Here is a 12,218-nt window from a genome sequence, read left to right as displayed (position 1 = left end):
CTCAAGTTTGTCAGCGTGAGACACAAAAGGTGGATGATGATAAAAAATACAGCGACAGGCTGTTTGAACACGGCTCTGCAGAACCTGTCACGACAAGAGGTGAGAAAAAACACGGGTGGAGTGGGTGGAGGGAGGTGGAGGGGTGGAAATCAGAGACTAAAGTACTATTTACACCTGTGCACCTGCAGATGTGTGAATAACTTTTGGCTGCGTGGATGTTTGTGTAGTTGTGAATGGTTTTACCTGTTAACCTATTAACATTCATACACAGTCATTGATCCATTGGTAATATTAAAGACGTATTGATTGATTGATTGATCTTTCTGGTTTCTGATTCCCAGTTAATCCTGATAATCCGCAGCAGATTGTTTACAGGAAATATTTCTATTACAACATGAAGATAATTCGTTTTTCTGTGTAGTTTGGTTGAACTGTCATTTAGAAACAGTAGCTGCTGAATGATGAAGGTCACGTTTTAACCTGTGAGACAAAAAAAATCACCCGAAGTTTCAGATTTTTCTCTCATTTATTTGACTCCTTTACATCGTACAACAGAAACAAAGAGGCCTGGATGGTGATGGAGGTGTTACCTGGAGAAAGCATGATGGACGGACACCGAGACGCGTCCTAGCTCAAGACACGATCCAATATAGATGCTACAGAGTTGGTTAGTACGAACTACTCCTTTAAAATGGCGGGATAAAAATAGCGGGAAAATGTTGGCGGCGCGTTAAAGCGAGGGGTGAAGTCATCAGAGGGCGCTCGTTAAATCAAACCCACTGTACAGCAGAAATAACTAAAACGACTCAAACAACACAATCATCAAATAAATTAACAGCTTCACATAATAAATAGATCTGATCTGTTACATGTTGAATATGTGACATCAGCTCCTCGTTCATCAGCTGACGAAGGTTTAACAGAGTCTGTCTCTGTTCAGGTTCCCGGCTTTGCCTCAGGGATCCTGTTAACTGGTCTCATGAAGCTGGTTTTTAACTGGTCCAGTTGAGATAAGATGGAAACAACAAAGTTCTTCAGGCAGCAGCAGGTGATTCACAGCACAGTGAAATCACACAGAACAAGAAGCTGCAGAAACACGAGGATGCAAACACACATTCTGTTCCAAATTCAATTTTACAGTTTTTAACTTTACATTCTTCTTTTTTCCCGTGAGCTCAGTGAAGCATCGTCTCCACAGACAGATGTGTAAAGCACACCACTGTTTATGGCCCTGCCGGGACTCCGTACGTCAGGGTCAGGAACAGCCACGATAAACCTGCTCTTAGCTACGGCCTCACGCACATCGTGGCTTCATCGCAGGTTCTGTGTTCCTCAGCGTTGGTTCTGCTCGTTCTTAGAAGCTGATGATGCGTTTATGCTCGATGCAATTCAGCTCATGACCAGTGGGGGGGCGGTGTGAGAGAGCGAGCCAGCAGCAGTTCATCATCACAAAGATGGTGGAAAGTTTGTCTGACCAATGAGCTACGATGTGAGAGCTGCTGCTGATCTGCACATGATCAGGCGCCAGTCTGACAGAACAACGTGAAAACAACATGAAAACAACAGAATGAAAGCATGTCCAGAAGTGTAGAAGCTGCTGTTCTAAAACGGTTGGCCTTGTTCTTTATCACTTTTGAATTTACTATAAATTATGTCCCTGTCAGGATCCTGTAGAAACGATGACCTCATTTTCCAGTCATCTGATTGGTCAGTAGTTGCTTCTGACAGGTTTAGAAACTGAACCAGCTTCATGAAACCAGAAGGCCTGAGTTAGAGCCGGTGATGGCTGCTAACTCGCTAACTTCACCTGATCCAGACCTCTGCAGGTTCAGCTGTGAGAAACAAAAAGCAACGAGGATGATGAAGATGAAGATGTTGATGATGATGATGATGAAGATTAAGATGTTGATGATAATGATGATGATGAAGATGACGATGATGATGATGAAGATGATGATGATGATGATGATGATGATGATGATGATGATGTTTGGGATGCGTGGACACGATAACCAGGATGATTTGCAAGCAGTGGTGATTATAAGTGCAGCACAGGTGATAATATGTCTGAGCGTCAGTGCATCAGTCGGGGTTAGTCTGAGTAAAGGGTTAATCAGGATCAGCCCTCAGTCTGATCCTCAGGGGCCGGCTCGTATCCAGGGATGTGATTGGTTGGTTAGATGGCTGTGTGTGCGTGGCCTGACGTGATGATTGGCTCTGTGTGTTTGGTGACTGATATCTGATGTTGTGGCCTGGGTTTTCTCCTCTTCCTCCTCCTCTCATCAAGTATTTGTTGGGAACGAGGTCACTTCCTGTTAGAAAAGTGAGGCTTTCTTCTTCAGTTCATTTCGTCTCCACAGAGAGAGGCGGTCGAACTCGGCCATCGGCATCCCGAACACCTGCTGGAACTCCTCCGGAGTCAGGTGCCTCTGACGGGAGAAGAAGAAGAATCAGTTTTTATCCAACGTCCAACCAAAGGACTGAGAGGAAGAAGGAAGGAAGCAGAAATGATGACGGCGTGTTTTCTGACATGAAAACATCCATCAGCTCTGCTCCTCAGACACACCTCCAGGCGAGTGCGGTCGACTCCCGGCGGCAGCTTACAGCGCCCTCTGTGGGTCACAACTAGCGCTTCATAGGGATAGACCTGAGCAGCAGAGAGGACAGATCTTCAGCACAGTTTAACATCAGGGATCATCACAAACCACGGCGCCAGAAGCACGAAGGAATCAGTGAGAATTTTGATTTTCTCATTTCCTCTTTTTTTTTTTAAAATCTCATCAAATCTAAATCTAAGTTTTTTTAACTGTGGAGAGAAAGAAGAGAATTTTATTTTCCACCTGGTTCAGATCTGTGCAGTGTGTGTGTGCAGTGTGTGTGTGCGTGTGTGTCACCTTCTGCTCCAGGATACTCGGCAGAGAGTTTCCTCTGTCCATCCTCTCCCTCCGAGATTCTCCGTTCTACATGAAAACAAACACACAACCATTACACACACACACACACACACACTGTTTCACACTCACAATGCTTCTGTAAAACCAGGTAAACACAGCCACACCAAGCAGGCAGCGACAGAAGTGCACACACACGTGTTCACACGGATCAGGACGAGCAGGACGAGCTCGTGCAGACGTGCAGCTGTTCAGCTGCAGTGAAGACGGCAGGTTAATCACAGCTGATGCTACTGCTCATGCACATGCTACACACACAGAGTCTGAGGAGACAACATGCTTACCTGAGCCGCTGCAAAACATGAGGACAGGAAGGCAGAGAGTGAGGTCCAGTACAGGGAAGGGACATCAACACACAACTGTAACTCTGGAGAACGCTAACGTCTCTGTGTCTCTGAGTCTCTGCGTCGCTGTGTCTCTGTGTCTCTGTGTCTCTGAGTTGCTGTGTTTCCGTGTCTCTGAGTCACTGAGTGTCTGTGTCTCTGAGTCACTGAGTCTCTGTGTCTCTGTGTCTCTGAGTCACTGAGTCTCTGTGTCTCTGTGTCTCTGAGTCTCTGCGTCGCTGTGTCTCTGTGTCTCTGTGTCTCTGAGTCACTGAGTCTCTGTGTCTCTGAGTCACTGAGTCTCTGTGTCTCTGTGTCTCTGAGTCTCTGAGTCGCTGTGTCTCTGTGTCTCTGAGTTGCTGTGTTTCCGTGTCTCTGAGTCACTGAGTGTCTGTGTCTCTGAGTCACTGAGTCTCTGTGTCTCTGTGTCTCTGAGTCGCTGAGTCTCTGAGTCGCTGTGTTTCCGTGTCTCTGAGTTGCTGAGTCGCTGTGTTTCTGTGTCTCTGAGTCTCTGTGTCTCTGAGTGTCCTGTCAGACTCAGTGAAGCTGTCTGGGATGAACCTGTGATTCTGGACCTTAAACTTCAGCAGGATCACTGAGCCTTTTTAGAGACTGTATGTGAGTTCAGAGCTAAGCTAGCTGTTTCCCTGCTTCCACTCTTTATGCTAAGCTAGGCTAACTACGTCCTGACTCCTGCTCTGTCCTGCACACAGACAGGAGAGTGATGTCCACCTGAGCAGCTCACACCTGTCACTGACGATGAACAGAAACGATTTCAGATAAGAAGCAGGACGTTAGCTGGTCCTCAGACACGTGAGTCCGTCCCACGAGCTAAAGTCACTTCACCTGCACCAGTAATGGAACTGAACTCAGTGAGTATTCATATGGTCACATGGTGTGAAGCATGTTAAATGGGTTTGGTGTGTGTGTGTGTGTGTGTGTGTGTGTGAACATGCATCTACATGCATTTCAGCTACAGGCACAGCTCTGGTGCTTCATTGGCTGCGGCTGTATTGTTACGGAGCCCATCAGGGCAGAGTCCTACCTGAGCGTCCTTTGTCTCCGTCTGAGGAAAACTCTGCAGACTGCATCTGCAAACACAAAGCATTCCACACGTGTCACACACACACCGGGCAAAGGGCACTGCTCGCCAAGCACAGGTCGTCTCATTCACTTTGAACTGTGTGATTTATATCAGGATAATTCTCTCTAAAAAACCTTTGTTTTTCTTTTCAATAATTCAATTTTAATCCTCAGATCATGTAACGATGAACGTGTGACATCTAGGTAATAAAATAATAAGACATTAAAACTGTCCTCTCAGTGCTCTGGTCTTATGTTGACAGACACTCACTCTGGTCAAACCTGAGCCGGAGCGTGAAGGAGACTTTGATGCACTCGCTGACAAACCTGCAGGTGAAACCAGCAGAAACAGAAAGCTGCTTCAGAACAGAGTCTTTCTGAGCCTCAGAGCTAAAAGGACAAAAAGCCGCAGACGGTCTCACTGCTGTGCATGTGTGTCCTGTCAGGCAGGGACTGCGTCTTCCTCCGAAAGTGAACGGCTTTCTCTTTCTCCTCCTTCAGGATCAGACGGCCCAGGTTGGACTTGATCTGGATTCACCACACAGGCACAAACACAGGAGGCTCAGTGTCAGTCACTGTGGGTGCTGAGTCTGAATGATGTGGTTAATGAGTCGGAGCTGGTGAGCGATGACTCAGCGAGTCACAAACCTTCTCCAGCTCCTGCTCCTGCAGCGTCTGAGCTTCTTCTGTCAGGTCCTCAAACTCATCTTCCTCCTGCAGCTTCTTCTTCCTCCACTCAATCTCTAGAAGAGTTCAGCCTCAACGTCAGCGTGTGTCTGTGTGTGTGTGTCTGTGTGTGTGTCTGTATGTGTGTGTGTGTCTGTGTGTGTCTGTGTGTGTGTGTGTGTGTGTGTGTGTGTGTCTGTGTGTTTCTGTGTGTCTGTCTGTGTGTGTGTGTGTGTGTGTGTGTCTGTGTGTGTGTGTGTGTGTGTGTGTGTCTGTGTGTGTGTCTGTGTGTGTCTGTGTGTGTGTGTGTCTGTGTGTGTCTGTGTGTGTGTGTGTCTGTATGTGTGTGTGTGTCTGTGTGTGTCTGTGTGTCTGTGTGTGTGTGTGTGTGTGTGTGTCTGTGTGTGTCTGTATGTGTGTGTGTGTCTGTGTGTGTCTGTGTGTCTGTGTGTGTGTGTGTGTCTGTGTGTGTGTGTGTGTCTGTGTGTGTGTGTGTGTGTCTGTGTGTGTCTGTGTGTGTGTCTGTGTGTGTCTGTGTGTGTGTGTGTCTGTGTGTGTCTGTGTGTGTGTGTGTCTGTATGTGTGTGTGTGTCTGTGTGTGTCTGTGTGTGTGTGTGTGTGTGTGTGTCTGTGTGTCTGTGTGTCTGTATGTGTGTGTGTGTCTGTGTGTCTGTGTGTGTGTGTGTGTGTGTGTGTGTCTGTATGTGTGTGTGTGTCTGTGTGTCTGTGTGTGTGTGTGTGTGTGTGTGTGTGTGTCTGTATGTGTGTGTGTGTCTGTGTGTCTGTGTCTGTGTGTGTCTGTGTGTGTGTCTGTGTGTGTCTGTGTGTGTGTGTGTCTGTGTGTGTGTGTGTCTGTATGTGTGTGTGTGTCTGTGTGTGTCTGTGTGTCTGTGTGTCTGTGTGTGTGTGTGTGTGTCTGTATGTGTGTGTCTGTGTCTGTGTGTGTGTGTGTGTGTGTGTGTGTGTGTGTCTGTGTGTCTGTATGTGTGTGTGTGTCTGTGTGTGTGTGTGTGTGTCTGTGTGTCTGTGTGTCTGTATGTGTGTGTGTGTCTGTGTGTCTGTGTGTCTGTGTGTGTGTGTGTGTGTCTGTATGTGTGTGTGTGTCTGTGTGTGTCTGTGTGTGTGTGTGTGTGTGTGTGTCTGTGTGTCTGTGTGTCTGTATGTGTGTGTGTGTCTGTGTGTGTGTGTGTGTGTCTGTGTGTCTGTGTGTCTGTATGTGTGTGTGTGTCTGTGTGTCTGTGTGTCTGTGTGTGTGTGTGTGTGTCTGTATGTGTGTGTCTGTGTCTGTGTGTGTTACCCATGGCAGCCAGTGAGGGGGGGCAGGGCCAGTACTCTGTCTCTATCTTGGAGGGCTGGCTGGGATCTGGAGGCTGAGCTGCAGGAAACTTTGCTGACTGAATGACTCCGCTGCCTTCCAGATGTTTGTTCACATCTGCAGAGAGGACAGGAAGTGACCTCGGTGAGGACGGAGCAGGAAACATGGACCACAGCGAGCAACATGGGTAAGAGCTCACCCTGTTTGTAGATGGGAGGTTTCCTGTAGATGTTGGTTCCATTATCTGAAAAAAGTTTAGTAAAGATTTAACTGATTACCAATCAATCAATCAATCAATCAATCAACCAATCAACCAATCAATCAACCAATCAAACTTTATATTTCATGTTAATGCAGCTCAAACTGATTCACAGGCAACTGATAAGATGATGATAAGACAGAAGAAGTGAAACAAAAAAAATCAGTAAAACATAATAATAATAATATAGAGTTAAATAGAAACTGGACTAAATGCAGCTTAATAGAAATTTCAAATGTGAAAATGACCAGTGACAAAATTTCTAGCAAAGATAAAACGGCACTGACAAATAAATTTCATTATACTTCAAAACACTGTGGAGTCTGAAGTGTTCCATCAAAATTATTATATTATATTATATTATATTATAATTAGCTGTGTGTGTTACCTGGTCTGTGGAAATGCTGCAGGCTGGTGCTGATCTTGCGTCCGGCGTTCAGCTGCAGTGTGGATCCTCCAGGTGAGCCGCTCTCACTCTCCGCTCTGCGTCCCTTCACCTGGACGATGAAAACACACGAGATGAGACTGAGTCTGTCCACACGTTAAGGTCCAGGTCACGTCCAGGTGACCTTTCACCTCTGTTCACCTGCAGGTGGAGCAGTGAGTCGCTCAGTTTAACGCTGAGCCTGAGGCTGGATCTTGGGAGTGTTGGTGATCTGACTCCACAGGTTCAGAGACAGAGGACTGGACTATGTCCCTGACCCATGAACGTGTCAGTGAGTGTCCAACATCTCGACAGAGACACTGTGTGTTCTCAGAGTTTCAGGCATTAAATGTCACATTTCTGACTGAGAGGAGACAAAGCAGAGACTGAAACGCAGCAGTCAGACATGAAGACAAACACAAAGTCTGGGGTTTTACAGGGGTCACCGAGGGTTCATCTGGATGAAACTTTATTTACAAAGTGCTTTCTGAACACTGGGCTTTGAATTAAAAGACTGATTTCATTCTCTACGGTAGCTCGCGTTGCTCTCTGTGTCTCTATGTGTCTCTGTGTCTCTGTCTCTGTCCACTGAACAGATGTTTTATTTTGTCCCACATGAACTGTGCTGTGGACGTGAGGCTGCAGCCATCCGTCCACGATGATGATGGACGTGTGACGACTGAGGGAATGAAACCTACCTGTTGTATGTGCGACACGACAGGTGAGTTAAAGAACCTGATCAGTTAATTTACATCTTTGTGAAGCAGTTCGTTGTGAGTCTTACCTCAGGAGACCTGGTCGGAGATGTGGAGGGAGGAGAGAGAGATCGCTGCAGATCACAGACACACAAGGAAAGATCAATGACACACGAGGAAATCAGGAAATCATCACACACATCAACCGCTCCGGAGAAAAGAGTTTAAAGTTTCTGGGCAGAGAAGCTGCAGATATCACCTCCTGCCTCTGGAAGAAACTCAGGGAACGAGAAGTGGAAAGTCAGTCGCAGTGAGACTGAGCCTGAACCTGAGCCTAAGTCTCAGCCTGAGCCTGAGCCTGATCCTGAGCCTGAGTCTCAGCCTGAGCCTGAGTCTCAGCCTAAGTCTCAGCCTGAGCCTGAGCCTGAGCCTGAGCCTGAGTCTCAGCCTGAGCCTGAGCCTGAGTCTCAGCCTGAGCCTGAGCCTGAGCTGCCTCTGACCTGATTTATTCAGATATTATCTGGAACATTTAAAGTTACAGAGAAACTAAATTGGAAGCTGATTCTGGTCTTAACTTGATTCTGCTCAGTGTCGTTACTGCACTGTGTGCAGTGAGCGGAGTTAGCTGAACCTGTGTTGTTAGCATACCTCTCTGCGTGGCGGGTCGAGCGGGGAGAAGCTCAGGTGTGGTTGGTAGGTCATCAGGTCTGGTCTCTCCACCTGCAGGATGGCTTTATCTCTGGGCAGAGCCGCCAGGTCTCTGTAGCCCACGACCTGGTCGTTCACTCGGGCCTGAAAGCCACACACATCACGGCTCAGTGTGTGTGTGTGTGTGTGTACATGTGTGTAAAGACTGAATATCCAGGTGTGTTAGAGCAGGTATGCTTTACCACGATGCCTGTGGCAGGAGAGCCCGGGGCACTCGGGCCCCTGGAAGACGGCAGGTTGACCGGGGTCACCCGTCCCTCCACCTGTGAGACGGACAGAAAGATTCAGGAGGTGAAGTCACTTCATGGGAAGGAAAGGAGAGGAAAGGAAAGGAAACGAAAGGAAAGGAAACAAGAGGAAAGGAAAGGAAAGGAAACGAGAGGAAAGGAAAGGAAACAAGGTTCACAGCTCATTTAAAGGTTTTATCCTAGAATAAGAAGCTAACACCTCAGAGCACTGAGCTTTGAATCCTACACGTTAAATTCAGCTTCAGCCTTTTATTAACTTTAGCATTTTAACATGAGCGAGTTGGAGGTGATGAACTCGGACAGTCTTGTGTCCAATCGTCTGACAGATCCTGATTCTCTGGACTTAATTCTCAGCCGTCACTGGACAAAGAGCCGTGGTGTCTCCTGCACCTGTTGGACAGTTTCTGGACATATGTTCTGTCAGTGGGATGAGTCGTTACCTTGTGCATGACTGGAGAGAAACGTTCTTCCTGTTTGGAGAGAAATAAGAATCAGTGAAGGGATTTCTGAATGAGTGTGTCTGTGTGGTGGCCGTTATTCATCTCGTTTCACGTCTTTTTGTTGTCATGTTGTGTCTCAGTGGACGTTTTCCATCTCTGACCTGAGTCAGCAGTTTCTGTTTCAGCAAACAGCTGATACGTTAAAATCTAAAGTACAAAAACCTCTAAACTGTTCTTAAGTGCAGAACTTGAGTAAATGTACGTAGTTACTTTGCACCTGTGGGTGTTTCTACACAGATCAGGTGAATTTGAGTGAGTGAAGTCACAGCTGGAAGAAAGTTGTTCCTCAGGACCAATGATCCTGTTTCAGACCTTTTCCAGCACAGATACTGTTTGTCCCTCAGGGGGACGGGGATGATGGGGACAAGGAGACTGTGTGTAAAACAACACTGAGAATCAGATTTAGGCCTGGCTGTTATCAGAGCCTCCTCCGGGGACTGGGGCAGGGGACAGGGGATGGGGGGGACGGGGGATGGGGGGCAGGAAACACACCTTGTGCCTAAACAACATGAGACCCTCTGCTAAGGAAGTCCTCTGCTGAAACATCCCCGTTTCCTGTGACTCCCCCACGTCGTGACTTCTCTTTCATCTGCTCCACCCTCCCTCTTCTTCCTCCTCCATTCCATCTTCATCTCGCCCTTCACCCCCCCCCCCCCCCCCTCCTGTTTATCAGCCTGCCCAGACAGGCCAACGCCCAGCCGGCCCTCAGCAGCTACTGCTGTGGTTACACTCCTCCCTCCAGAGGATCAACAGAACACAGGCGGCAGAGCTTCGCCTTCCTCCCTCCTTCATCCATTTCTAATCATCAGACGTTGCCAGGTCAACATCAGAAAAACTGACACTGGATCAGAGAGAGGATGTTTCCGCCGCCCGTCGTCCTCAGCTGAACCTGATCCGAGCTGACGAAGCAGCTTTCATGGCGTGTGAAGCACAGACAGATGTTTTCCTCTGTCACCAGAGGTGGAAGTCACGTTCAGGTCCACTCAGAAATATCACAGTGCTACAGGTGAAAGTCCTCAGTATATACGAACCAGCTCAGCATGAAGACAGGAAACAGGAAGTCACAGATAACCTGACCTGTCCAAAGCTGAGAAACTCCACCTGACAGTGAGGAAGCTTCGTCCCTTTAGGACACGTCACAGGTTTGTCTGTCTCTTATCATTGTTGCACTGATACAACAGAATGATCTGATCTCTCAGCTCAGCATCCACCTGCTGTCCAGGATCAGGAAACTGGTTCTGGTTCAGGTCTGGTTTAGCTGCATATGAAAGTACAAGTAGCTCAGTACTGTATTTGAGTATAGTACTTGAGTAAATATACTTAGTTACTTTCCTCCTGCCTGTTGTCGAGTCTCTGAGGACGGACTGATCCATCATCTGCCTGAGTGCTCTGTGTCCGATAGTCTTATCACTGAGAGCTTTTAACTGCCAGAGAGCCCAGCCCAGCGTGTGTGTGTGTGTGTGTGTGTGTGTGGTCCATTAGTCCTGACACACACACACACACGCACACACACTTTACAAGTGATGGAGTAAATGTACAGAGTCATTCAGGAGGTTTTTCTGAAAATGTCACAACAACAACAGATTATTGTCCTTATTGTCTCTGATTACTTTATGATTATGATTATTAATTCAATCTAAAATCTAAAAAACAGAGACGAGTCCGAGCTGAGAGAAAATCATGTGGGAGCAGAAGCAGCAGGTTTTCAGCTGCTTCAGAGTGAATGTTTCCTGCGTGTCTGTGGATTTAATGATCAGCTGATGAACCAGCTCAGCTGCAGCTTCATTTCACAGTAAACTGAACGTGCAGTTTAAAGACGTCACGTGTCTGTTTTATGATTTTATGGACGAATCAATAACCAAGAAAACGGTTTGATAATGAAAATAACAATAATAATAATAATAATAATAATAATCTGAAGCTGCTGGATCAGATCAGAAATCTCTCTAAAACTGTAAAACTACAACACTGACAGGAGCAGAGGCAGAAGGGGTCTGTCCTCAGGATCTGTCCTCGGGATCTGTCCCGGGGGGACACAGGCCTCTGATAAACACATGATTGTGCTGTTATCAAACACAGGATAGAGATCAGGTCTGAAACGGTCCTTCGACGTGAAAGCAGCATCTCAGCGCGGCTGCTCTTCATGCGGCCTGCAGGGAGGATGAGGAGACAAGTGCGTCTGCGGCCACACGATAAAAACACGGCCCAGAAATCCCGCGTTACAACGACCACGACCGGATATACCGTTAAATTCCGAACCTTTATTCAGCGGAGAAGAATCTGCTCTTACCTCCGAACAGCGCGGGATAAATCACGGTGTGCGGGCGGGCTAAGATCCGGCTGAACGCATCCAGGACTCCGACGCTGACGCTCCTCGCCTGTGAAGAGGAGGACGGAGGGAGGAGGAGGAAGGGTAGAGGTGGAGGGTGGAGGAAGAGGAAGAGGAGGAGGAGGTGTTCTGTGATGTGGTCGCAGCCTGCTTCTAAAGCCCGGACAGGAGGGTGCTGTGACCTCAGCGGGAGGAGGAGGAGGAGGAGGCTGTTTTCCAGCGGGTCGTGTCTGAGGAGGGGGACAATCACCGCTGTGTTAGGACATCGCATAATGTCTCCGTCCAAGACATATGATCAGTGTCCTGCAGCTGAAACCCGCCCTGCGCCGGGGGCGGGGGGACGGGGCTCTGAGTCAGTGCCACTGCTCAGCTTTTTAACTCACACCTTTACCTGTTCACCTGCACCTGTTTAAATAACCTCTCATCTCATTTTATGTTGTTTCATCTTCATTCACAGCTGCAGGCTCATCATTCATCACACATCTGCAAAGAAATAACGACAGCAGCGCGAGTCAGAGGTGAAAGAACTGATCACTGTAACATCTGCACGGTATCGATTTCACTGCAACTGTAAACGAAGGAAAAGAAACTTTTTTTTGTCCAAAGGAGAGAGAAATGAGAAGAAACGGTAAAAGGTGAGATTCATAATTTTGGCCACGAGGTGGCAGAGTTAACCGCAGATTATTTAAATCATTGTTTCCATTTTACAACAGATTT

At 47.5% G+C, this 12,218-nt stretch overlaps 1 protein-coding gene across 3 annotated transcripts; it reads right to left on the bottom strand.

Moving 5' to 3' along the window:
- Positions 1-525: 525 nt before the first annotated feature.
- dmtn (dematin actin binding protein) lies at positions 526-11,684 on the bottom strand. Of its 3 annotated transcripts, none has more exons than XM_041058327.1 (16): positions 11,463-11,684; positions 9,113-9,142; positions 8,607-8,687; positions 8,365-8,508; positions 7,806-7,850; positions 6,986-7,094; positions 6,538-6,582; positions 6,321-6,455; positions 5,006-5,100; positions 4,780-4,885; positions 4,629-4,684; positions 4,320-4,365; positions 3,236-3,243; positions 2,895-2,960; positions 2,567-2,647; positions 526-2,429 (listed from the first exon to the last, which is right to left on the bottom strand). In XM_041058327.1, the coding sequence occupies exons 2-16, from the start codon at positions 9,119-9,121 to the stop codon at positions 2,316-2,318; spliced, it is 1,140 nt and encodes a 379-aa protein (XP_040914261.1). In that variant the 5' UTR covers positions 9,122-9,142; positions 11,463-11,684; the 3' UTR covers positions 526-2,315. The 3 variants fall into 3 exon arrangements, 2 of the variants coding, with proteins under 2 accessions (XP_040914261.1, XP_040914259.1); XM_041058325.1 differs by lacking the exon at positions 11,463-11,684 and adding an exon at positions 9,665-9,781; XR_005895439.1 differs by lacking the exons at positions 3,236-3,243; positions 11,463-11,684 and adding an exon at positions 9,665-9,781.
- Between the last annotated feature and the right edge of the window lie 534 nt (positions 11,685-12,218).

The sequence above is a fragment of the Toxotes jaculatrix genome, chromosome 16 (genome assembly GCF_017976425.1).
Source record: "Toxotes jaculatrix isolate fToxJac2 chromosome 16, fToxJac2.pri, whole genome shotgun sequence".
NCBI lineage: Eukaryota > Metazoa > Chordata > Actinopteri > Toxotidae > Toxotes > Toxotes jaculatrix.
This window is presented reverse-complemented; position numbering and strand designations above follow the sequence as displayed.

What these genes read in the sequence shown, in the direction of transcription:
- dmtn (XM_041058325.1), bottom strand. Translation starts at nt 9,718, where the DNA reads ATGTTTCAGCAGAGGACTTCCTTAGCAGAGGGTCTCATGTTGTTTAGG. An exon ending in TCATGTTGTTTAGGCACAAG is followed by an intron (nt 9,143 to 9,664) that starts GTGTGTTTCCTG and finishes CTCTCCAAACAG; the next exon opens with GAAGAACGTTTCTCTCCAGT. An exon ending in CTCCTGCCACAGGCATCGTG is followed by an intron (nt 8,509 to 8,606) that starts GTAAAGCATACC and finishes TGTGGCTTTCAG; the next exon opens with GCCCGAGTGAACGACCAGGT.